This window comes from Micropterus salmoides, unplaced genomic scaffold (assembly GCF_014851395.1).
Source record: "Micropterus salmoides isolate LMB-PRFRI ecotype aquatic unplaced genomic scaffold, ASM1485139v1 Ms_hic_scaffold_13, whole genome shotgun sequence".
In the NCBI taxonomy this organism is placed as follows: domain Eukaryota; kingdom Metazoa; phylum Chordata; class Actinopteri; order Centrarchiformes; family Centrarchidae; genus Micropterus; species Micropterus salmoides.
Genome location: NW_024040374.1, coordinates 29,702,808 through 29,729,740, shown reverse-complemented (window position 1 = coordinate 29,729,740; position 26,933 = coordinate 29,702,808). Strand labels below are relative to the sequence as shown.

The following is a 26,933-nucleotide window of genomic DNA, read 5'->3' as shown; positions in this document are numbered from 1 at the left end:
ACAAATGCTTATTAAACCGCTACCGTGCTGCACCAGTGTGCGGGTTAAAATCATTAACGTTAGTTGCGCATTGATTTTATTGATCATGTGTAAAGTTTAGAAGCAGCAGTCACTCAATCAACAGCTGTCTGTCTGTGCCGAACAGGGAGAACCACATGTCTCCGTTGTTTGGACTGCACAGACGATCTTCCATTTCTTTTTTTCTCTCTCTAGAACAGTTTTACAGTACAGCTTTACTATTGTAATTGATGATTGTCAGTGTTACCACATGACAACATCTTACCACCACATTGAGTGGTCGACAAATATACAAATAGGGAGCATTTACATTTAGGATAGAGATCACACTAAGTAAACTTACAGTTTATGTTTAGCACCACCTAACCACTCCTACTGGTGATAGGTGGCCCTCCCCCAGCATGCAACAATGAGATAGACCCCATCCAATCCTACTTCCATCCCCAGTAGTGGCAGCAACATCTTATAAATCAATGGACCTCATGCAAGAAGCACTCGTATGAACAGATTTTTTCTTAGGTGGCTTTTGCACAAGTGGTTTTGGAGAACTTACCAATTTTCTTGTATTTTTAAGTTTGTTTTAGGCGTGAACTACCTGTCGTAGGAGTATGTGCAGTTAGTCTGCCGTTTTCCCAGCCAAAGTTTTCACTGCTTTGAAGCATTGAAGTTTGAAAATCCCATATAAATTACGATTAACGAAGACGAACAAAATAACGAAAACTAGATGTGAAAAAACACTGTCGTTAACTGGAAAAAAAGAGAGGCTTTAAAAAAAAGATAACTACCTAAAAATGTGTTGTAGGTTTGCAAAACTAACTAAAATGAAAGAGTGAATGTCTTTTGTTTCTTTATTTATTTATTTTATAGGCCCTAAATAAGCCTACATTTCTAGTGGATATGAAGCCGAGGCAATTGATTTTGCAGGGCAGTTGGTCTGGCCGGACCGGTGATTAGCCAAGAGCCACCTGTTGGTGAGCATGTTGGTATGTTATGCTTTTCTCCTGCGTGTGAAGAGCTGGCACGCTGCGTGCCTTGTGGCTGTCCTGCCAGATTGCCGTCAAGAGAGCCCTGGGTCAGGGTGGCGTCTGGCTGCAGTGTAGCAGGTGGTGACCGCCGTTACAAAGAGCCCCATGTAACGTTGGGGGAGGCTAACTTAGCTGGGGAGATCCAGGTAGGGATCGGCTGCGTAGTTGTTGGGATTTGAACATGTTTCTATTATCTTTTATACATATGTACATGTGTACACAATAATATGAGTGCAACAACTGTAGAGTTGTGTTTAGTTTGAGTTGCAGGTAGTGAGTCTCTGTCTTGGTGGTTTACTTTTCCTTGTTTTGTTCTGTTCTGATGGTCTGGCTTAGAGCTCATCCTGCGTGTGGGATAAACTTGCCCATTGACTGTGAGCTCCCCTGGCGCTGGGTTAATGTGTCTGCTGGTCATTATATTAACTACGTGTCAGCAAGTGTGTGTTTTATGGGCTTATTGATATCTCAGCCAATCTGTCTCTTTGTGCTTCACATTGTTTTAATACCTCTTTTTTGATTAATAAAGGTTTAGAATATAAAGGTTTAATATAACTGCTTTCCAGTCAGTCAGGGTGCTTTTTGCTCCAAGGGGGCATACACTATCTTCCAATTTCTTAGCTGTCCATCAATTGTATTTCACCTATTTAACCAAGAATGACAGAGCTAAAGACTAATGAATTTCTTGGGACCCCTGGGTAGTAGGATTAGGGTATTTGGCTCCTAGGGTTTTCTGTATGTAGGTTAGAAATTATGCTGTAGATTGCATGTGCTTCAGTTATTTGTAGTATTTATTTAGACAATGTGTTAGTACTTCAATATATATAAACTAAATTAGACTGAACCAAACTGAACTGAACTTGGCATCCTGCAGCGACAAAGATACTAATAACTTTTTGATTAGTTATTGGCAAGCTAAAATTAAGCATTTTCAAAAAATAAAAACTAAGCTGAACTAGCAGACCTATGCTAAAACCTAATTAAAACTGAACTGAAATTGTTGAGTGAAATTGAGTGACAGCGTGCTGATAAATTGGCAGAGACATTTGAGTGGTTGTTGCCGTGGTTTAGATACCCACGGGCTGTGCTTCTGCAAATGTGAAACATAATAGAGCTGCAACTCTGCAGACAGACATACCCATTCAACCCTATTCCCTTAATTCCTTTGCTGACACTGTTAAAAATGATAGACTTTCCTTTATGGAGCTCTGAAAGCAGGACTCAATCTCTGAACTTGTAAAGTTCTTGTTACTCTTCAATGCTTCCTGACATATGGGACAGGACACGTAGCGTTATATGGTATTATTGGGGTGTTAAGGTCTCATCAATGTGTGCTCAGATACGCACAGAAGGCATTCATCAGGTTGAGCGTTTGCTCAAACTGACGTGGCACATTTTAAAAGCCCACCATACGAAAAAAAGTAATAAAATGTTAAGACAAGAATACAAAAGCGTTCTTGCAAGAGGCCCAATGTCTTATAAATCAAAGTCTTATTTCAGTCAAATTTAAACTTTTGGAGCTATAGATCCATCTTTCCCCTTTCGACAATTCAATTCAATATTTTAACGTGGGGGCATTCCTGAGCCGGGGCTTGTGAGAACAGATTATTGGCCCTAATTATCCTGTAATGTGAGGGATTTACAGACATAACCTTACGGTCGCCGACTGGATCCGAGGTGTATATGTTTGAATATTAACAAATCGGGAGGTTCCAATCAGAAACCCACCGCTGCCAATGACAACCAGCTGACCAGGAAGCGTCACCAACGTGTTGTGTATTTGCAGTCTCCGGGACTGCCACTTTGAAATCGCCCTGCGTCTCGACTGAATCGTCTGTTGTGTGCGTTTTTAAGATTAAATATAAGCTCAACTGAGATTTGAAAATCCTCTAATGTGCAATAGACAATTATTGAATGGGGGTGCACTATTAAACATACCTTCACACACACAGGTGTATGATTTATGGTTAATTAAACTTGTCCTTGGGGAGTTGTTGGTTTGTGCCCACCAGCTTCCTAGGTTGCCACTGTGCTTCAGAGGTTAGAACAGCTGTTTCCCATTCAAAAGGTATGGGGTTTAAAATTCACTCATGGTTCACTTATTTACTTTTTTACTTCATCAAAAATGAAGACAATTTGTATCCTAGACTCTAGACATGAGGGTGCACAGACTACACAAATATTCCACTTGGAGAAACCCAAGACTGGATTAAATTACAAGAACATTACATGTCAGGTCAACGTGGGGTAGACTGTGGCAGTCTTCCCCTGACATACAGTGTGTGGTGTATGTATCAAACAAAGGAAGGTGTGAAAATAGCACAGAATGGACATGCACAAGCCATAAGGAAGGAAGTGGTGAAGAAAATAAACGCGAATTAATTTGCTGGAATATCAGTGACATCAGACATTAATGAACATGCCACACAATTGACCCTTCGCTAAGCCACGCCCCGAATACGCAGCTGGCCAATCACAGTGCAGTATAGGACTCACTCTAACTGAGGTCCGACACTTTCATGGCCGCGCTCCATTGACTCTAATGCAAATAGAGTCGTTTTCTAGCTTTTTTTATTTGCTTTATTTTTCCAAGATATGGTCAAAAGCTGTTCCTGGGACACTTGTAATAGTTACAGTCGCTACCCAGAGAGCCAGAAGTAGCCTACGATTTATTCCCAAAACCTAAAACAAATCCAGAATAATGTAGACTGTGGATTGTTCCTAATGTAATGTTAGTTAGCTAACGCTAGCTAACTTAGGCTTGTACTGAATGTACAGGAACCGTGTTAATCCTTAATATTGATTTCCTTTGTCTCAATAGTCAGGCGATGCAGTAGTTCACTTTTACTCTGTGATCGGTAGCTTTAGCTTCTCTCTTTGTTTGTTTCACGTCAGTTTGACAGCCTGAATACAACCTTCAAGTGTATAATGCAAACCTTTCAGTCTCATTTCTGAGATCACTTTTTCCAAAAAATTTGACAATATTTCTCCAGAGAGTGCAGTTATAGACAGTAGCATCGGCGTGATAAAAACCGACAGGTCCGACAGTTTGTCGGACTTAGCAACAGTAACTACGGGGGGCGTGGATTGGCAAAGGGTCAATTATCTAGAGACCAACATAGTTGTATAACAAACTAAAATAACTAAATTAATAAACAAACAAACCAATTCTTAGAAATATTATAGAGCAAGAATAAAATAAATGTTCAAATTAATTAAAATGTTTTTAAAAACCTGCCTGCAAAGTTCTATTCAAAATTCATTCAAAGGGAGTTTTACAATAGAATAGTAATAGTAAATATGTATTTATTTCACTTGATACTCCTTGGACATATCATTCACTTCATTATCTCCTTATTTATTCAATTTATATTTTCATTTAAGATGTAATTATCTTATCTTGTCATTGCCCTTAATCAGTACTGTGGTCTAACATTTGGAGCTTGCTGATATCAGACTTTTATGTCTCTATAATATGCATTAAAACACTACCTTTTAATGTAAGTGATCATAATCACATTTTGTCTATTTTACTCAAAGCCAGTGCATACAATGTATGCTGTGAGAGCAACCAGTAATTGTTCATAAGTGTAGCATCAGCACACTTGGGAATGCATTTAGCACTAGATGAGCATTTGTAACTGGATAATATTGGAACATGGGATTAAACATTGTGAACTCACACACAGAATGCATGTAGTGGTGGCTGATCATCAGAGTTTCTTTTTGTATTCTTGGTTTCAACATCATTTATTGGCAGGTAACATTCTCTGTTACCTGCCAATCTCTGCTGGCTCGGTAACAAAGGCAAACAGTTGCTGAAGCGTCGTCAAGTGTTGAAGATCAGGCAATGTCACACACATACTGTGTTCCTTCCCACTGGCTCTTCAAGACATCTTGCTTTGAACAAATTGGCTTTGATTTTCACCTTTTGGTGTCAGTGGAAAGGATGCATGGAGTATTTTCTATCATATAGAAAATACCATATACATAAAATGTACTTTGAGGCCAGCGGCTTGTGCCAAAGTAGCGGGGATGAATGAATAGATGTTGAGGCTGTAGGAGAACAGCTATCCATACACTAACATCAGATCAATGACTTCATCCCTCCAGGGCAGGAGGCAGCCAGTGGAACCTTTATGACTCCCTAAAGGATCTTCTGTCCTTGAAGAACAATGGAGGAACTGAAGAGATTGATTTTAGATTGTATTGAAAGCACACACACCCCCTCAAAAACACTCTAAATGCTTTCATGCACAAACACAAGCACACACTCACTCGATTGTCTAACCACAACAGAGTCTGTGTCACAGAGGCGTTGGTTCAATTCTGTAGTTATTCCTAAAACCACGTTTTAGAGGGAGGTAGACAAAATAATCCCAGCACCTCAAAAAATACTTGCCAACTGCTGTCGTTTTGGGAAGATTGTTGTTTCACCTACGCCCTGTAGATGGAGACATTCACACAGAAACCCACTCACATGGATCCGCATGCACACACACATACACAAACATAATATGGGAGAAGTGTGTCGTAGAACTAAGTCCCAAACAGGGGGGAGGCGTTAAGATTTAGAGGTTCAGTTCTGGAGCAGGGCACAGAGAGCCATTTCCTGTACTCTGCATCAATATGAGAGAGACCAGGCAGGCAAGGCCGACTGCACCAGAATAAAACATTCTATCGTCAAGCACCAGCCATTTATGGCCCAGCAAATGTGATTTTTCTCTTTATAGCTGAAATATTAATGTTTCTATTTTGGTATACTTAGAAAGAAAACAGCAGTTTCCAGGCCCTGAGCTGCCAAGATAGAGGGGCCACAGTGAGAGAGAGACAGGGGAATTTAATAAGTGATATCACGGCAAATAAAAAGGGGTGGGCAAAGTATGACCTTCAGTCAGCAACTACTCAAAGCATCAAAGGCAATGCAACAGACATAAAATGTTTTTTAAGATGATTTCAGAGCAGAGCAGCCTGGCTAATCGTTGGTCAGATGTTATCCCATTTATTTCACAGATTTTGTGAGGGCAGTAATAGCAGATGTCATTGCTACCAGTTTCTCATTACTTTCCATTTTCCACGTTTTTAAGTCTGGACAGTATAGCTGCTGTTACTCTGATAGTTTTCAGAGCTCTGAGCTGTTGTTGGCATCAGATTCTCTAATTCTACACTGCTGTCTTTGTCGGCTGCTTTACCGAAAAGCTGCTGTGATTTATTTAATAATACCACATACTACTTGGAGAGGAATGCAGGTTATAACACAATGAGGATAGACTAACTGCATAGATCCTAAATGACTACGGCATACATTTGTGTTTATACTTTAGAACTCTTTATGTCAGGAACATACTGTAGGACTAGTACTATGTGTTACTGTATATACTGTATTGTAAAGTAAGGGCTTTTTAAGTTCCCTCATTGTTCCCTTCTTATTCCTTAACTCCCCTTCCCTTGTGCCTACATGTCTGTATTCGTACTGAACTGGTACAAACAATTACATTCAAGAGACTTATGCTTTACGTTGCCTGCCATAACCTAAAGTGTTACTGATTTATTTTACAGTGTTGACTTTTTTATTATTTCACTTGTTGTTAAAGTACAACAGAGGCTTAAAATGAATACCTTGTTTTATTTATTTTCTTTTTCCACATTAAAAGCCAAAAATGTATTGAAATGGCCTTTATAGCATTTACCAGGATTTCAAAACATTCTCAAAACAAAATCAATGCTGTCATCTCTTTGATTGCCTCCCTTCACACAAGTATAATCCTAAATAAAGCAGTCCGTAATTTATTCCAGTCTCCAAACACTGGCCTCAGGGAGATGTAACTCTTCTGAAAAAACACTTTTAGAAAGCCAAAGTTAGATTTGTGCTTCTAGCCCCTTTTAAGTCAACTTTATGAAAAGTGAATGTGAAACCTTGGCAGTAAACAACTTATGAAGTTGGCTGATGTTTTGAGTAGGATCTAAATAAGAGTTTATTGAAGGTCTGCAGAGAGGCAAAGTGGGGAGACATGTAAGCAGCTGCCAGGACAGCTTTGTTGATTGGGATTGATTCCCGGGAGAAACTGGCCAGTGTAAGCAACCTGATGGGTTTCAGACAGACGCATCAGCAGTTTGTTTGCCCTGCTAAAACTCATCCTGCGTAGGGCACGCTCTCACCAGCGAGAGCCTCGCCAAAACCCCGGTCCTTCTGCGACTTGTCTTCTCAAAGACGCCCCTCCGATGCTTCGGGGCCCCTGAGCAGAGCGCCGCAGGCTTCAAAAAGCTGCTGCGACAATGTCTAACAGCGGGATGAGAGGCTAGTACACCACTGTCCCCTCTAAAAAGTTATTCCCCACTGTTTGTCAATATGCCATTTGTCGATATGGGCGCCATGGCATCAAACATAATGAGCCTGAAGCTCTGTGTGGAGCCGGACATGTTTTTGACTTTACACTGTTGTTGGCAAAGGAGAGACGGGCAGTTCTTTCATTGCTGCTGGTTGTTTCTCAGACATTGTGTTTGCAAAACTTCTGAAGTCGCGCACTGCAGATACTGAGCATGACTGAGTGCATGCTCTCACTGAGTGACACTGCGTTAAGAGACTGCTCTGTCTGATTGGTTGGTAGACTCGAGCGGTGGATTCTTGCAAATGGCATTAGGAGCAGTAGGAGAAGCCAGAGAAACCTGATTTTTTTTCACTCTTTCACTCTCTAGTTTGCTCATTCACTATTCAGCATTTAAACTCAATAATTTTGTCAGTATGAGCAGTAATTTGAGATTGGTTATGAACACTTCCTAAACATTATTTAGCATCAATAGTTCTACATCTTGGGAAATGTATTGGCCTTCATGAGGAGAGTTTGATTAGATGAGTGATATCAATCTCATGTCTGTCCGTTAAGTATGGAGCTGGAACCAAGGAGATGATTAGCATAGCTTAGCATAAAAACTGAAACAACCGCCCTGTCCAAAGTTAAAAAAAAAAACATGCCTACCAAACCTTATAAAGCTCATAAATTCACATTTTGTATCTATCTCTTTCTTACATCTGTATTTCATTTTAACAGAGAAAGGTTAGCTTTGTCCCTGTGCTCCCAGTGTTTCTGCTAAGCTAAGTTACTATAATTGCCTCCTGGCTCTAGAGAAGTTTATTTCTCACAATTTCAGTAAAGAAAAAAGTCACACCTGCTTCTCCAGTATGGGACCTCTCACTTCTTGTGAAAATTAATTTTCTTCTCTTCTCATCTCCATCCTCCAAATCAGTGTGCTGCTCCGGCAGCTCCTTGTGGCCTGCCAGCTGACTGATTGCTTCACACAAAAAACGTGCAGCCAAATAACAACAGTGAAGCCCAAATTAAGTTGATACACCTTGATAAGACCTCTATTCAGTCATTATGAAATGGGCCTGAATGAACCTTACGTCAACCACATGCAGAAATGTGGATGAGAACAGTTTTACAGACGCACACAAACACACATACACACACTTTTTAAATGAATCTCATGCACCGAGCTGTGGAATTGTGTTGGAAGGTAGATTATTCACGGGGAATCGACTACAATTTCACGGCTTTCTGGAAATAATTAGCGTGACATTTATTCAGGCTTTATAATTGGTTAAGACTCTAGACCCTCACCTCTAATAAAGTTGTCATTGAACCTTTAATACTGCTGGCTTCCATGACAGCAGGGGATATTGCAGCCTGGTGCAGGGCGGTCAAATCATTTGGAAGAGGATAATGCAGTCAGGTTTATGGTGCGTGTGTGTGTGTGTGTGTGTGTGTGTGTGTGTGTGTGTGTGTGTGTGTGTGTAGTGAGTAGTTAGGTAAAATGCGATTCATTCTCCGTCCAAGCCCTAATGAAACCTGCCCATCGTGAGATGATGAGATGAATTTTTCAAAGATTTTTAAACATCCGTTGACATACAGGACTTTTACTTCATCATTAGAACCACTTATCCTGTCCTCTTCCTCAACACTTCTCTCCACCTTTCCACTTTTTTCATTCTCCTTCATCAGTTTAGTTCAATTTTGTGGCCTGCTTCCTCGTCTTCACTGCTTTCCGCTCCTCTCCTTGCTTTCTTTATCGTCATTTTCCTTCCTAATTTCACGTCGTCTTCTGTGTCATTTGTTTATTCTACCCCACTCTTCTCTCGTATTTACTTCCTTCCTTCCTCCATTTCTTGCCTGTGGCTGTGAAATGGTTTGCAGTCTTCGTCTCTAGAGTTTTCACATCTCTCTTTGTCCATTAGGAAATAGACCACAGTGTGATTTTGTTGCACTAAAACACAAACTCTGTTTCCTGGGCACTCTTTTTCTGACCACACTGCACTCACGGATCTCCCTAAATACTGTTACTGCTTTCACCAAAGCTTCCGGTGTGGATTTTATGTCAGTATGTACCCTCACTCCTATCCCAGCCAGTTGACACTTTGCTTATAGAAGAACCAGGACAGAAACTGTCAAATCCTCAGATTAACACATCAAGTGATAGGAAATATGAAATGACGTAATAAGTGAAAGAAATCAGGAGCCAACTCACAACCTCTGTTCTCTCAAATCTACTATCTGCTTTTAAATGACAAAAAAACAATATGTCCCAGTTCACATTGCGGATATCTGCAACTGAATTTTGACTTGTTGTAATTCCAGTTTCAGATATCTTTAATTCCCCTCAGTTCAAGATATCTCCATTGTCCTTTTGAGATATCTTAAATTAAGTTTAACTGGTCAGAATGCCATAGAGATTTATTACATTTTTTTTAAATTTTGCATTGTAGATATATTTTACCAAATTATAGATATCTGGAAATTATTTTTGATTATTGATATCTCAAATCGGGAGATAACTTTCATTCTGCTTAGTCAAATGTAATTACATGTTTTGAGTATGTTGCAGACATCAGTAGTTATGTTTTTTTTTTTTTTTTGTCTGATGCTGATGATGGAAGTAGCTAACAAGTGCCTTTTTCTCATCTTTGCTAAGAGTTGCAAATATCTACACAGTGAACAAAGCTATCGTTCGCCACAAATTGATAAGCTCTTTCTTATTTCATCTTATTTTCAGAATATTCACAACAGCAACACCCATTGCTTCTGCTAAGGTTCCAGTGCTTTGCTTGGCCAAATTTTCAGTATTGACAAAGATTGAAAAATGCTTTTGTATCTCCAGCTGTCACAATGCTCAGTTCACTATTTGTTTTAGAACAAAAAACTAAATGTTTCTTTGCTATTACTGTCTTGTGTTGCTTATTGTAGAGTTTAATTACCTGCCAACACCTTTATGTTTATGTACTTTCATGTCTATTGCCTGTGTTGATACAAAATGATTATGTTTGTGTGTGTCTCAGGTGGCGGTCACATTTGCAGTGGGGTCAGAGGTCGGCCTTCAAAGCAGCAGTGATTTCAGTCAGATGGGGAAACCTTTCCTAATGGGCACAGTGGCTCTGGGTGAGAATCAGCTTTGTACACTATAGCTCACTGTTTTTTGTGTCTCATTATTTTCATATTTCTGGCCCTCTGAATGCCACTACATGCTCCCTCTTCTACCATTCTATATTTTTCCAGGCCAAGAGTTCTGTAAGCCCATGTGTTCCAGCTAGATTTCCAACTAGATTTGGAAAACTAACTTGTAGCAGGTTCTCAGCAAAGTGGCCAAAACTTACTGCTCCATTAGAAAATATGAAGACACAGTACCACGTTCACTCAAGGTCAATGATCGACTTTGTCGTATCATCAGATCTGCAGCCGTATGTCGTGGACATTAGGGTGAAGCCATCTGATCCAACTCACCACCAGGGGACCTGCTTAATCCAAACGTGTAATGAGTGTGATCTGGGAACATCTGGCTGAAGCCAATGTCTACCAGAACTCCCACCTACAGAAGAATTTCTGATGCATCCTGTGGGATGTTGGGGGCATGGAATCCGACTGGGCCATGTTGAACAACTCCATTGAAACTGGAGGTAACTCCTCAGATGGGACAGAAGGTATTTTGTGCCTGTTGTGAGAACCCATGTTTGGAGGTTTTATCCAACTTGTAGGACATACCGGGGTAGACCCAGAATATCCTGGATAATATATCTAATCTGGCTTGGGAACACCTCAGGATCCCCTGGAGGAGCTGGACAACGCTGCTGGGGAGAGGAATGGTTGGAAAACCTTGCGTAACCATCAAGACCTAGCCCGGAATAAGTGGCAGAAAATGGATGGATGGATGAAGCATTAGCAAGTACTTTGGCTTCCTGAAGTCACTGCAGCACATCAGCTCTGGCAGCATAAGGGGATATCGCTCTGTGTCATTAGCGTTTCTGTGACAGCTCTGATTGTACTTCCTACCAGCTTCCATTACTTCAGAAGGCCACTTGAACATGCAAACTGCCTGCTATGACAACTGCTTTCCGGTTTAGAATTGCTAGTTGTGTGAAACAGTATACAGAACAACTTTAAATCATTTTCTTGCTCCTGCTCAGGATTTTAAAGCCTCTCGAACAACATTCTAGCTATGATGGGACTTTATTCACTGCAACCCAGATAAATACAATGCCTTTAGGTTGGTTTGCAGCTCTTTAATGATGAGTAAAAAGCCAGAAAGCAACACATTGAATCTTTGAATATTTCACTTGGTCCAATTGGAACAATATTACTTCCTATAATTTGTGTTATTTACATTGATAACAATAAATGAACAACCTTTATTACCATTATATTTTCTCTATTTTCTCACAGCTTAGATGATTGATGCTGGTTTGACCATTGGTTGTTGTAGTTAATTAAGTAGTTTGAATAGTATTAAGGTAAGAGATTCATAATACAATTAGTTTATTCTCTAGCTGAATTCACACACACTCAGTGATGAAACAGTGGTGTGAACATACAGAGTGAAATAAAGATGTGGGACATTACAAGAAGCCCACAGATAGTCTGTGAGACTGACCTGCTTTTTTGTTTTCATGTCAACAGGAGGGATTGTAAACGTGATGCCTCTGCTCTTCTCACAGATCTCACACAACAAAACACAGGTGAACCTAGTGCTCTATTCACTGCACTCCCTGCTGATCTGTAGACTTAATGTTCTGAATTCAGACATGTCTTATGAACAGGTTTGTATAGCAATGGTGTTACCAAGGTTGAAAGTTTTTTGTCGCACAGGCCTGAAAATTGTAGCACAAGTATAAAACATCTGTTACTATCTCGAAAGACATTTAAACAAAAACACATATATTAAAGTAAAATAGAGACGCAGTTTTTGCTCAGCATGTAGCACATACAGCGCTAAGTTGCTATGGAACACAGTGGTAGTTGCAGAGAGATTTGCTGAAGTTAGCATGCTATAGTATAGCTCTGCTATTGTTATTCTTCTAATCTAGAACAGTGAGAAAGAGAGTATGTAATGTGGCGATCTGTGAAAGGTAGGGGTGCGACTAGATCTTTTTCTCGACATGTCAGAGAACACAGATATGTAGGAGGGATTCTGAATGTGCAGAAAGTTTGAACGTGAGCAGAACACCTGCCTCAATTTATCATTGAGGTCAAAAGGTGCCACATGCACATTTAAAGAGGTTACTTCCCCAAACAAAGACACAAAGAGGAGGGAAGACTAAATCACGATACATTTCATGAGAAAAGTTGATCTACAGGAGAAACAGATCTGAAAGCAGCACAGAATGACTGAGAGCTGCACTGCATTATTTTCTGGTAGAGTTAGGCTATTATAGTTTAAATTGTCACCTGCCACTTGAATTTGGTGTTTCTATTGACATAAATAAAAACATTTTCACCATAAACTGGTGCAGAAAAATCATCAGAATGTAGGAAATAAAATGTTTAATGCTCAAATTTTTCATATAATTCAGCATTAAAGATTTCTTAAAAATAGTGCTAAAATCTGGTCTCGTCTTGTGGGTTAATAGTGGTTGACCAACATCAGTTCATCAACGGAGGATATTTAGAGAGCAGGGTGGCCGATGGCAATATCAAAAAAAGAAAAGTTGTGAATAATTCCATTATTTCATGCAGAGTACAGTCTAATACACATGGTTATCTTAGCCAGTAACGTGTTGTTTTAGATGTAATTTTATTAATTAATGAAATAGAAAAACACATTGGGATATGCTGTAGATTTTAGAACGTGACTGGTGTTTAAGGGAATGTGGCGTAAAATTTGTCAAAACAGTCGTCATTCAGCTGCATTATTCTCTACAGTATAAAATTATACATTCAACTCTAGCCAGTAATGGTTTTAGATTAGATCTGCTGCCATTTAGGATTGAAAAAACGTGTTAACATTTAGAAAAGACGATGAGGGGTTCAAAACTAACTTTTTCACCACCTTCCTAAAACTCACAAAGAGGAGCGCTAACATTGTTCCACAGCAGCCACACTGACGAGGGTTGCCTGCAGACGTTTGTTGGATATCAATTATCTCACATTGCCAGATATAACCCTATCACCATAATACAGATCTTAGGTAATGGACACTGATATGGTGCCTTGAATTCAGTGCTTGCTATCAAATTTAAGTACCACGTGCTTTTTAATACCCCAGTTAGTCAGCAAACTAAATCTCATAGTTTGTCTCACCTCTCCTGCCAGGCGACTAACCCTGCCTGCTAGATGGGTCAGTCTTTATTGGTCAGGTCAGAAGTGGTGCTGTTTAGGGCATAGCTCTTTCCTAGGCACGTGGTTTAGTTATAATTTGGACAGGCTCTATCTGCTGCTGTTATTGAAATATAGGTTTAGTACATCAAGATACTGTAAAGAGTTGGTAGCACTTATTGGTGCCACTAAACCATTGCAAAAGATAAGTAAGCAATATGATGATTTTAAAAAATTAATCGGCAATCAAACCTCTAACAATGGAAAACCTTGTGGAAACCATGATGAAAATGTGGCCTTTTCTTTATTGTTGTTAAATTATTAAAATGTTTTAATGTATTCATTTGAGGAAGGTTAGTCTCCTCATCCCTGTACACAGATCTGATCATCATCTCTTCAGTGGAGGGAAGCTTGAACGACAATTAACTCAGAAGCTTCATGAACGCCGTGATTTAGTCTGTTTCCATTGCACCGTGTCGAATTTATTTGATATCGATTCATTTGATACACCTAAGCCAATGGTAAACGGTTTTCTCCACATCAGAGTGTTTTATGCGCAAGTTCAAAATGCACTCAAAGACAGGTGGATGGAAACGCACTTGCTGCTTCAAAGCAAACGAGTACCCTGTATTCCTCACTGTTAGTGACTGCAAGCCTGCCTTTTTGCTGCCGCAATATCTCAATGTCTCTGTCAGAATAGCATACTGTCCTTCATATAGATAACCACCTATATCTGACTTGGCTAAAACACTTCAAAATGTATCATCAGCCCTGGCATGATTTGTATGTTTTGAGGTCATTGTCTCCACAGTGTCTTTGAAGATGGATCTTTTGCATAAAACATACAAAGACAAGGTCAGACCCACCATGGGTAGTGACAGTGGGTGGTGATGGCTCAGTGGATAAGACACATGCCATTGGTGTGGGAGACTCGACTTTGATTCCCACTGCGACACATCCTCCTGTTGTGTCCCTGAGCAAGACACTTAACCTCTAGCTGCTCCAGAGACGTGAGATTTTGACATGAATAGCAATTGTAAGTCGCTTTGGATAAAAGCGTCAGCTAAATGAATAAATATAAATGTAGTGGCTGAAAGCAAGTATGTCATTATTGCTGACGTGCTTTAAAGAGTTCTCTTCAGAATTATTCAGGTGTGTAAGTGCACAGATGACTGGATGTGAATGGATTGCATTTTTTTTAACTTCTGATTCAATATTATTGTTTATTGACTTTTACTGTATTGCAATGATATCCTCATACCGTGTTACAAAACTGCGCTAGAGCAGGATGTTGTGTCACCATGTACTGTATTTTCTTTATGTCCAGATCCTGTGGTTTCGGAGAGCAGTGCTTGGAGGTCTGACAACCTGTACTGTGCTCAACATCCTCTGGTAAGCACATTTATCTCCTACTATGCTGTTTTTTTAACTTCTTTATTTTAAAGAAACCTCCTGATAAGAAATGCTTATTAACTTATAGACCTATTCAGGTATAATTATGCTTTAAAGTCATACTTTTCAGCCACATACTGTCAAAATGAAAAAAACATATCACAGTATAACAAAGATAATTTAGGCCAAAACTTGAAAGAATACATTCTTTTACATAAAATAAAATTGACCAGTTTTCAGAATCTACCCCTGTACTATGGCAGAGACTTTTTTCTCCCCAGGAGAGCATCTGATTTATTATATCCCAGGGGAGAACACCTCAGGACACTTTGCTATTTCTGTGAATGCCACAACCTCTCCACAGAGGGTAAGGTAATTATGGAGGCAGGGAATTCAGGGGGAGGGGGCTTTGTTTTAAGCACAGTAATCATTAGATTTAAGCTACTGTCTGTTTCAGCCATCATAAGGTCTTGGTTGTATAATGTGTTGAAATCCTTGCAAGGAAAATAATTGTTGTAGTTTTGGGAACAGCAATATTTAGTTTTTATTGAGATACGGTTTTAGTGGATGATTCTGTAAGTGGTACGGCTCTTGTTCACACTGTGCAATGCAAAAACAATAGAGTTGTGCGTGGAAAATGTCCATATGAGTTTAAAGTGGCAGGATGCTTTGTGGATAGCAAATGTGAAACTGTTTGGTAGGCATGAAGGCTGAAGGCTGTTATGCCTGGAAAGTGTGAGAGGGTTCAAAAAGTCCCATTTAAGCCAGATGTAGATTCAGAAAATTCAGCTTTTATAGACTGATAAGTGATATATCATGACTAACATAAAGCTCTGTGGTCAGAGGATCACATGTGACCACCTGACCGTCTGGGAGACGGCGACGGTCAACATTGGCTGAAGAGGCAGGAGCCTCTGAGACCTTCAGCAGACCTTTTTTCCAGCTGAAGAGTCTAAGACATTTAATCTGCTATCTCTTGCCCTTACATTTAAAGAAGCATTCAGACCCCAAGCCTTTCACTAAATAATGTTAGAATTTTGTTAACAGTTATATAACTTCATAACATATATATATATCATCATATAACATCTGCTGTTGCTCTGGAGAAGCTTTGCCAAGCTTGAGAGAATTAATCATGTGACATCACCCAGGAATCTTGGCTTGGAAACTTAACGGAGAGCCTGCATTACTCACTTTGGGTTTGGAGTAAAAAAGAATTCCCCATTTACCAGGCAGATAAGGTATATAGAAAATATGCTGTCTAGTTGCATTATGGGAAGTGTAGGTTACATGTTACATAGTTTTTTTTAAGTTTGACTCCACCTAGGCACTACTATAAAAGTCAGGATATTGCAGCCTCTGTTAATTTGCTTGATTATGACTATTCTTTTTAAAATCTGTCTCTTGCATGGTTCCCAGCTTTATGGTAGGTGGATTTATTGTGTTGCAGTATAACAGGTTATAGAGTGAAATTGAGTTTGTAACTCCCTTCTGCTTCGTAGCAGACAATATACGTTAATATAGAATCAATTATATAATGATAAACAGAAATAAAGTATATTCAATGGAGCAGTGCTGAGGATGAATTTGAGTTTAAGAGTCTGATAGCTTGGGGGGGCCACTTTGTGATGTTTCTAGTCTCTAGTGCATGGTTCCCATCTTTATAGTAGGTAGATTACAAGAGCTTGGCGTGTGAATTTGGCCTTCTTAAGCTTCCTCAAGTAATACAGTTGTTTCTGAGCTTTCTTCACCAGCCTGGAGATGTGAGATGACCATGTCAGGTTCTCTGTGATGCTGATTCCCAGGAACCTGAAACTGTTCACCTGCTTCACCTCAGCTCCACTGATGTAGACAAGGGTGTGTGTATTTCCTTTTTCCTGAAATCAACAATCTGCTCCTTAGTTTTGCTGACTTTGAGCAGTAGGTTGTTCACTGAGCACCACTCTATCAGTTATGAATTGTTTGTGAGGAAGTCTAATATCCAATTGCAAAGTGTTGCATTTAAACCCAGAGTGCTGAGTTTGCTGATCAGTTTCATGGGGAGATTGTGCTGAATGCTGAGCTGAAATCCACAAACAGCATTCTGATGTGTAGGTGTCGTTTTTCTCAAGTTGTGTGAGTGCTGAGTGGAGGGCAGTGGAGATGGCGTCCTCTGTGGACCTGTTGGTTCTGAAACAAACTGGTGAGGGTCCAGGCCGGCTGCGATGTTGTTGTTGTTATGTGCTGAAGAACCAGTTTCTCAAAGTACCTCATCAGAATGGGCTTGAGAGCCACAGGGTGGTGGTCGGTAGACTAGAAACTGCAGACTTTTTAGTTACAGGAACGATAGTTGCGTTCTTGAAGCAGGTGGAAGTAAATATGGAAAACTAAATCATTGGATTATTCCTATGGAACCCTTTGCCAAAACAAGGTACAAGGTTGTTTATTTGTCATTATACAACTTAAGGTTGTATAACAAAAAGAAAGCTTATAGTCCCCTCATACTACACACAGAACTTAACATTAAAATATGGTTACATTTAAAATAAATAAAATAAAACAATACATACAGTTACAGGGCTTGACAATAACGGTGGCCTGATAGCCCGGGGCCAGTAAAAAGTCAGCTGGAACTCACTGGCCCGATCATCGAACATCCTGCAGTTGTTTTTGAGCATGGGTATTGCACAGGTGTGCCTTAGGCTGGCCACAATAAAAGGCCACTCGAAATTCCATCACACAGCACAATGCCACAGATGTTGCAAGTTTTGAGGGAGCATGCAATTGGCATGCTGACTGGAATGTCCACCAGAGGTGTGTCCCGTGAATAGAATGTTCATTTCTCTACCATAAGCCATCTCCAAAGGTGTTTCAGAGAATTTGGCAGCACATCCAACCGGTCTCACAACCGCAGACCACAGCCCAGGACCTCCACATCCAGCATCCGCACCTCCAAGATCGTCTGAGACCAGCCACCCGGACAGCTGCTGCAACAATTGGTTTGCATAACCAAAGAATTTCTGCACAAACTGTCAGGAACCGTCTCAGGGAAGCTCGTCTGCATGCTTGTCGTCCTCATCGGGGTCTCAACCTGACTGCACAGCCATTGAAGAGGAGTGGACCAACATTCCACAGGCCACAGTCAACAACCTGATCAACTCTGTGCGAAGGAGATGTGTTACACTGCGTGAGGCAAATGGTGGGACCCCCCCCAATACAGTGAAAATGCACAATTTCGAATGGCCTTTTATTGTGGCCAGCCTAAGGCACACCTGTGCAATATTCATGCTGTCTGACCAGCATCTTGATATGCCACACCTGTGAGGTGGATAGATTATCTCAGGAAAGGAGAAGTGCTGAATGTCACAGGTTTTGACAGATTTGTGAACAATATTTGAGAGAAATAGGCCTTTTGTGTAAATAGAGAAAGTCTTGATGAATGGGGGCAAAAACAAAAGTGTTGCGTTCATAATTTTGTTCAGTGTAAGTACTCTTCTGATTTGGTTCCTCAGGCTCATGTCTGTCCTCTGCCCTGTGTTACATTGCTTGATCATATGATCACATTTTTAAAAACATTCTCTACCACCACTATATTGATAACACGTATTGATACTTTTAAGTGCATATCCTATATATTAGCCCCAGCCTACGCAACATTGACTCAACACGTCCAATCTACGGAGATCCCACGACACAAACAGCTTCCATGTGGACCAACATTTTAATCCAAATGCCACAGGTGTATATGATGCAAATCCATTAAATCCATTACTTCTGTCTTCAGATATTTGTACCCTCCGAAATCATGCTGTGCACCTTCTCAGATTTCTAAATATAAATTTAGAGATGGTTAAAATGTTATAACGTAAAATAAACAGGCAAGAACAAATTTAAACACAGGAAAATGCTCTGTTGCACTGCTGCGTGATAGTCCTTGCACACCCATGACAAATTTCACTGAGCTATACCCAACAATTGCTGTATCTGACCTTTGGTGTACTTTACTGATCAGCTTCTGGCAAAACAACTTACAGCAGCTCCACACAATAAGTCTCTCTCCTCTGGGATACCTCTCTGAGATTTATGAGCTTCAGGCTGCACTTTTTTGTTTTGTGTGTCCAACCTACACACCAGATTCTGAAAGCAGTGTTCCATGTGAAAGCAATGTTCTATAATGGCAGGTTTTTTTTCACAAGGGAGCTCCAGTTATCGATTCATGATAACATTCAGAGTAATTTCAATGTGCTGTAAACAGGCTGCATTTTCTCTCATATTCTCTCTTACAAAAACCCAAACTGACCTTTCACTTGTAGTTCAGTAAATGCATGGTTAGATGAGCCTGCAGCTAAGTGTTCTATTTAGCTGCACTACCTGACAAAGTAGTCCTTCCTTTACCAAGCTTCCAGCACCAACTATATCATAAAAACATGAAAATGAATGGCACCACTGTCTGGTGAGGCTGGTGGGAGTCTATGAGTGACCTTAGTCTGGATGACTGTCCCTGAATACCTCCACGATAGAGAATAAAACTGATCTTATGTGTAGTGGAGCTGTGCACTGTAACAATTTCTAGGGCTGTTGCCACAACAATGGAAAGAGTCACAACTCTAGTTCAGAAAGGTGTTAGGGGGAGCTCCTTTCTCTGTACGTCTTTGTCGGACGCCTCTGAGACATTTAATGAGCTGAAAGAATGAGCAAAGCTGCAGCTTCCGCTGGCCACAAACCTACCTGTTAGTAACCCATCCCTGACCAGCTGTTGCGGTCCAATCTGCCGACTCTTGCAACAAGAGACTCCCATTACTACTGTACCTTATGGTTCATTTGTCTTATGTACCGACCCATTCAAATGATCCATGCCTGCCCTGGCTGTGTGTAACAGCTGTGAATATGTTTTATAATTTTGTTTCTATGAACATCCATTACCCTGCCTCTTCATAAGGCACTAAACTTCAGTGGATGCAGTAAGTAATGTACACCCCCTTTTATGGGGCTTATATTTACAGACTTGTATTGGGTTGGTTGGCAAAGTGTGCATTAAGGGGTCTTTATCCTTAAAATTAAGTACTTGTTGGATCACCTAACGTGTGTGTTAGGTGATCAAGCAAACCTGTGGCTGCATCCAACAATTTTTGTATTTTTCCAAAATCTGACAGGAATCCCAGCTTCATGTAGCAGATATGCAAAGTTAAGGAAGTAAACAGGATTGGAAGTACTTACTCATGCTCCTCTTTTTTACATTCTTCATACTACTTCCATCACTTTTTGTGTATACAAACAATTGGCTGTGAGGACTTTCTTCTTAAAGGAGAGACTGTCCTGAAGTGTGTGCCTCTTTCCCCATTGTAACAATTATAGCGTACCTCTCGCGTGGAAATTTGTAACAGCTATAAACATTTTTGCCTTAAGGCACTGTCATACAACATGGTCTACAGACTAGTTATCCTCAAACACACGCTGGTCTTGTACATCTTCAGTGTGTGAATTTGTAAGTATTAGGTGTTCAATCTTGAGTTGTTTTACCGGTATGATATTTAAACAAGAATGATAGTACGTAATCAGTGTTACTACCCACTTCAGAACATTGTGCAGACTAGCACAGGAGGCAGGCGTCCATATCATGCATGTCTGTATTTTAATCAACAACTCATGTTTCACCCGCACTATCCACCCTGCTCGAAGCGCATTATTATGCTTCTTGTCTAACTGATGTGATTGTGTGTTGGGCTCTGAGTGCTGCTAAAACATGGGTGACCTACACTCACACTGTGGCTGAACGCATCCTGTGCAGACACAGATGAGCACTGAAGCCACTCTGCTAATGTGCTGCTCACGCTACACCTCCTGTGTAGACACTGCGCAAGGAAACAAACTAAGTATTTTTGCATAATCCGGCCCTTTTCCACTTCATTTCACAGACATCATTGAGATGTGGTACATTCTAGCCACAAACCTCAAGGAATATTATGTTTTCAAGAGTGTAAGGGTGTAGAACCCATTTAAAACTAATACAAAGAAAGCATTCAGTTAGTCACTGGAAGGACTTCTGTCACGCATCTTTCCACTAACTCTCTTTTTGTAGACTGCCAGAGATCATAAACACTCCACACTTGACAACATATAAAATAGCTCAAAACTATGTTGGAATAAATGAACTCAAAGGTTTATGTAATGCATTTGAATTGACATTATTTGTTCTTCAAAAGGCTTGAAGTCTAGCACAGTTTGTCACTATAAGTTGACTGAAATCATCATAGCTTACACTGCACAGATGCAAATCCTCTCTCTCGCCTTCCTTTCTCTAACCTCTCTCTCTCTCTTATCACACTACTACTACTTTTTGAGGTCCCTTTCCTGCTTGACGCCCTGGTAAGCAATTTCCTCTGCCTCTATTTTTTAGACCATAATTTTGATTGATAATTATCGTCGGGGACATAATTCTGTTGAGCCACCCAGCAGAGTGAAAGACTAGTAGAATAAAATAGAAATGGTGTGTTGTTGGGTGCATTCGAGCGTAGCCACAACAAATGAATGGATAAATCTCTCAGAGCTGCACTCTGCACTGCCAATTCAAAGAGACCAGCAGCCAATGCCGCAGAGAGAGGAGAAAACTTACTTGTCCATGACTTGCTTTCTCTCTCTCCCTGAAGCCTAACTTTACGGCCTTTGGTTTCAAACATAGAACTTGTGATTCATCCTCTGTTACCCAGTCTCCTGCTTTTGTTTTTAGAAAACCTAGCTGTACCCTAAAGGATTATCAGGCTGGTCTGAGCTGCTAATAAGCACATGTGACAGTATAGTCTGAGTTAAAGCCCCTTGAGGCAAATTGTGATTTGTGATATTGGGCAACATAAATAAAATTAACCTGACTTGACTCAGTTATATTGTTGTAATGTGGGATACTCCTTTGTGTAATCCAGTATGAACTTCTTCAAATAAGACACCATAAGTCAAGAGGCATTGTATCAAGTCCGTGATGTAATGTAAATCTAGATGAGATTCATTCTTCCTCAGCAGATGAAGTTTGCCCTGTTTTTAGTGAAAGACACAATTTCTATTCTTCTTCTGACTTTTCATCTACGCTGGCCTAAAAGTTGTGACAGAGTTTGTCCCCATGTGGACGTTAAGTAGTTGTTTCGGAGCCTTTGATCATATCCCAGGATTGGGGCAGTATCTCAAAGGAAGAAAAAGGTAACAATGTGCCTTTTTAGTGCTTATTTCAGGACAGATCATCTACCTGTTCTGGCAGATATGTTGACATATGTCCTATGCTTACTGCATTCTTGCATAGCAGATATCTTGAATGTTGATTCATGAATCTGTCTTTGCAGTGTCTGCTGAGGCGAACTAACACCACTTACTTTTTTCTGACTGGTGGCACATTTGACTTTCAAATGATAGCGCCAAAACAATATGGTACATTTAACAGTTTGCTGGATCATCTTTTGGACACTGGAAAAAGATCAGAGACAGCAAAAGGACTCACCTACACAAATTAGTTTCTTGAGCAAAGACGTGAAATTGAAATGCGCTACAACAGGGACCCCGACATGGTAAAATTCCTTTAAACACACCAAAACATGTTTTTATATTCAACATTTACATCAGCAATAGTGGTAATAATTCATTATACTCTTGCTTCAGAAGAGCAGCTCAACATTTTGAAGTCAAATTGCCAATTAAACACAAACTTCAAAAACACAGTTGTTTTGAGATCGACACCTACTTAAAATGTTACCAGATATAAATGGTTGCCTTGGGCAAAGGGGAAAATTGATACATCTGTAAAAGCGTGAATGTTTCCTTGCCTGCAACATTGATTTTACTATAAAAAAATGGCTTGTTAGCACACATCTAACATGGGAAACCTGCTAAGCTCAAAAGACAACATATACCATACACTACTGTGTATTAAAACATTTCAGCAGAGGACAATCCTGTGAAATGTTTGATTTTTGATACTGAATTATTTGAAACGTTTTCATAGAGGAAACTTCAGGTTGTGTAAAATTCTTTTGATGATTTACTGGAGGTCATAACTACATAATAATACAAACATTATATAACTGAGGCTCAGAGGTATTTACTGCAGTAAATCTAGCAATACATATTAGATGTTATGAATATTAACAAACATCTTTGACACAGCTCCTTAACAATATGTTTTACATGAAGGGCCCTGTTTTCATGGTGGCGAAACACTCAGCACAAGCATCACTCCAACAGTTCTTTCCCGACCTTGCTCATCTATGTGGTACTTTGTTGCCCAGAGCTGAGTGCACAGTACACAGGGGGGGATGAGAAGGCACTTCGTTTCAAATGCTTCACTGTGTTCACCTGCTAGCCGCGAACTTTGTCTGTTTGGTGCTGAGCAGGTTGTGTAAAGTGGGTCTATCAGAGCCTTTTCTCTGAAAACAGCCGCCTGCTGCATTGGGAAACGAGGCTGAAGACAGTGGTGAGAATCAATCAAAACAGTAAAGCTCTGCAACATAAAACCAGAACAATAAGCTGAAATACGCTAAAACAACCAGACCTGAAGGGAACTGCCGAGGTGGATGATAATTCTGTTTGGGTTCATCACATTACACATAGTTGTTTGATCCATTGTTCACATAGAAATATTGATGAGTGAAGTGTCTTTCTTTAAATCTGAGGACATGGTGTAGCCTTGGGACAGAACGGGGCAACTTCCTCCTAAAAGGAACTGAAGCCTGTCCTGTCTGTTATATAGAAATGTACCCATTGTTTTTAATGAAAATGATTTAATGATACTTCTTACACTATAGATTTTGCTAAAATGACATATGACATCTTTGGAAATTTTGGGATGGCTTATGGTTACATTTTTTAAGTGAGCACAGAACAGCTATCAATGCTGTAGTCACTTGTGTTGGGTGGTCATAAAATTCCTCTGCACTGTGTTTGGACATCAAACAGCAGCTTTCTGAAACATGCATTGATAAATAAGTTGTTTCATAGAATCCCAGAAAGCTAAGTTGCTACCATGCCACAGGAAACAATTATTTTCCAATCTGTGTTCCAGTTTTGGCACTCTTAACCAAGTAAGTAACCAGTAACCATTAAGACCTCCATGTTGGCTTAGCTTCATAGTGAACTCTATATCAATCAGTTTTTTTCATGTTCCAGCTGTAGGACACCAGTAGTGGCTGTAGAATAAGAAAAATATAAAACTAAAATTGTGTAAATAGTGTTTTTAATAATCCACTTTGCTATAGTCAGGTACAGTAGGTACAAGTGTTGGGAATTTGATCAAAGTCTGCCCTGTCTTATTTCAGCTATTATGATGAAAATGAGCATGGGGAGGACATTCATTTGCTATAAAAATGAGTTGGAGCTGGCATGTTGACAATGGCGTAACATGAGTGGAGGTATATGTATGTTTGTATTGCATGGAATACCACAGAAGAAGGTACTTATGTACTTTACACAATATATTTGTAGATTTATAACCCCTGCTCCTTTTATTTTATTTCAGTCTTTATTATTATTTATTTCATTTTATGTATTCTTTATATTTTCATTGCTATGTTTTTATTCCCATGGTAAGTTCTCCGCTCTGTACTCATACTGTTTGTCGGTATCTTGTATTGAAGCAATAAAGTTTATGAACTGAAAAAAAAAATAAAAATCTTGATTTCTTGCAACCAGGCACTGGACGTGACCATATATGAACAAAACGGTGGCACTAGCTAGCTTGGTTAGCAAGGTGCATCCGTAATTCATGTTAACTGTGATATTAACTGGGATGCTAATTTTGGTTAGTGAAATACAGGCTTAAAACAAAATGTGCTTACAGGAAGAATGAACATCTTAACTCCGACTCCTTTTTCAACAGCGCTGATGAAATTTACACCATGCATCTATGTATCCAATAGAATCAGACTTCTTTTTGCAACCACAGAACTCGCCCCCTGCTGGCCGTTAGAAAGAATGCAAGAAAAAGGCCCTTTGCATTGGCTTCACTTTTAAGACCCGGAGGTTCCCGATTGAGTGATTGTAATTCTCATCTGCCTTTAGTAACTTTATTGTGTGTTTCAGGTGCTGGGCAGTGCTGGAAATTGTCCCCCAGACGTCATTACCAGAGAGGTGGATGGTAGCTGAGACAACAAAGCCCAACACCAGCAGCTTGTCTGGTCCTCATTCCTCCATCTCCCCTCTGCTGTACTCCAACATCTCACTAGAAGAGTGAGTCTTTACTCTGAATGCTCTCTTGTCCTGTTTTGTGCATTTCATCTTAACCAACAATCATTTGGCCTCCGACCTACAGTACTTCATGCAAGTTATTGTTGCTTAAACATATTTTTTGTAAGGCGAAGCACTTCTTTGTCCGTCCTGCAGTGGACATTTTATTCCAGCTGATTCAATTACGTTTCTAGAGATATTAGATGAACCAAGGTTTTCACTTACTGTGTAAGTTTGAGTTTTGGTTGCCTCTACTTTAGAGGTTAGACATACAAAAGGTCTGATTCCAGTCCATTTTACTTTAGCTGAACATGACGGACCTGTCTGTCATCTTTGCTGCAATATAGATTCATTATATAATTATTTAATTAAAAATTGCTAAATGTTCCTTGTTAGAAGATGTTGATATGAAAATGAGCATCAGTCCAGAGTACAGTTTGCTGTCTGTCATCTTCAGGTTAAATAACTGCTTTATCCCTCTCCTTGTGTGCATAAACAGGGATTTCCTCCTGTAGTCAGTTTGGATTACATTTTTACTTTCTGTAATGAACCCCACCACACTGGGCTGACATTAGCAAAACTCCTTAGTTGAAACTCATTGTAAAGCTATTAAACAGCTGGTTTAAAATGGAAGTTGACAGTTCATACCTTGTAAAAAGCAGTTGACCGACGGTCTCAATTTAACTTCCACTTACTCGCTTGTTCTGGAGCTTTAAATCATATTACATGATTCTCAATCAGCAGATGTAGTTTGCTTAGTTGTTGTTGATCTGTAGATTTATCAAATGTCCTTGATTCTGAGATCCGGGCCATAAGTTTGATTCATTTCATTCTCGACCTTGGAAACAGCATTTGAAGGTTGAGTTTAAAACTGTTGTGACAGATCAACATCCAGACTCACGAAAGCACTGCAGGTATGGATAATGATGTTCTTTAGGGCCACATCTCAAAAAAAGAATAAAAAAAAGAAAAACAGAACAAAAACCTATCAAAGCTGTCCTCAAGTGTCTGAGGTAGAATGACATATTGTCAGATGACATCCATTGACATCAGCTCAGTCCTTAAATAATTTGGCAGGCATGATGCTCTTTTTACTCCATTACATTGTCCCATCCCATTCTGACATCATAAAACAGCACCAGATTGTCATTTCTAATACTAAGTTAGCTTTTTGTCATTGGAATTGTACAGTATGCTATTCTGTTGATGCCCAAAGGTGACAGTGATGATACATCAGCAGAGAATTGCGTGAATGCGCACAATTAACAGCTCTTGTACTGAATATGTAATTATTTCAAAGCATGTTTCAATTGTAATAGCTCCCTGGCTCAGGCCATCCCTTTCCATTAAATCCTCCTTCATTCCACTGATTTGCAGAACAACCGTTTTTCATTCTGATTGCTTGGCATGAATTTTTATTTCTGTGTTATTCCCCCCACCCCCCCCACCCCCCCTTTACCCATCACTGTTCATTGTTCATCTCTTTAAAAAAGCAGAGCTCCTGTGACCCACATGGCTAAGACAACCTCAGTGACGGTCTCCTCTCCCTGCCTAGCAGAGCTGTGGCTTATATAGACCAACATTGCCCTCTAGTGGAATTTTATACATTTTTGAAGTGTATCCTCCCAACCATTTCCCCCTAATCTGTTGAGTCTTTCAGAGCAGCTTTGCGCATTTAAAGCCATGTTGAAGGGGGTAATAACAGATAAAAGAGTCTCATGTGTTCTGTCAGGGATCAGACACA

At 39.9% G+C, this 26,933-nt stretch overlaps 1 protein-coding gene across 2 annotated transcripts in view; it reads left to right on the top strand.

The window, feature by feature from the left end:
• si:ch211-51h4.2 overlaps positions 1-26,933 on the top strand; it is an 84,848-nt gene that overhangs the window by 36,616 nt on the left and 21,299 nt on the right. For both annotated transcript variants that reach the window (XM_038716830.1, XM_038716829.1), the window contains 4 exons: positions 10,372-10,471; positions 11,984-12,042; positions 14,946-15,010; positions 25,046-25,192. In XM_038716830.1, the coding sequence (XP_038572758.1) occupies positions 10,372-10,471; positions 11,984-12,042; positions 14,946-15,010; positions 25,046-25,192 (371 nt within the window). The remainder of the gene's footprint in view (positions 1-10,371; positions 10,472-11,983; positions 12,043-14,945; positions 15,011-25,045; positions 25,193-26,933) is intronic.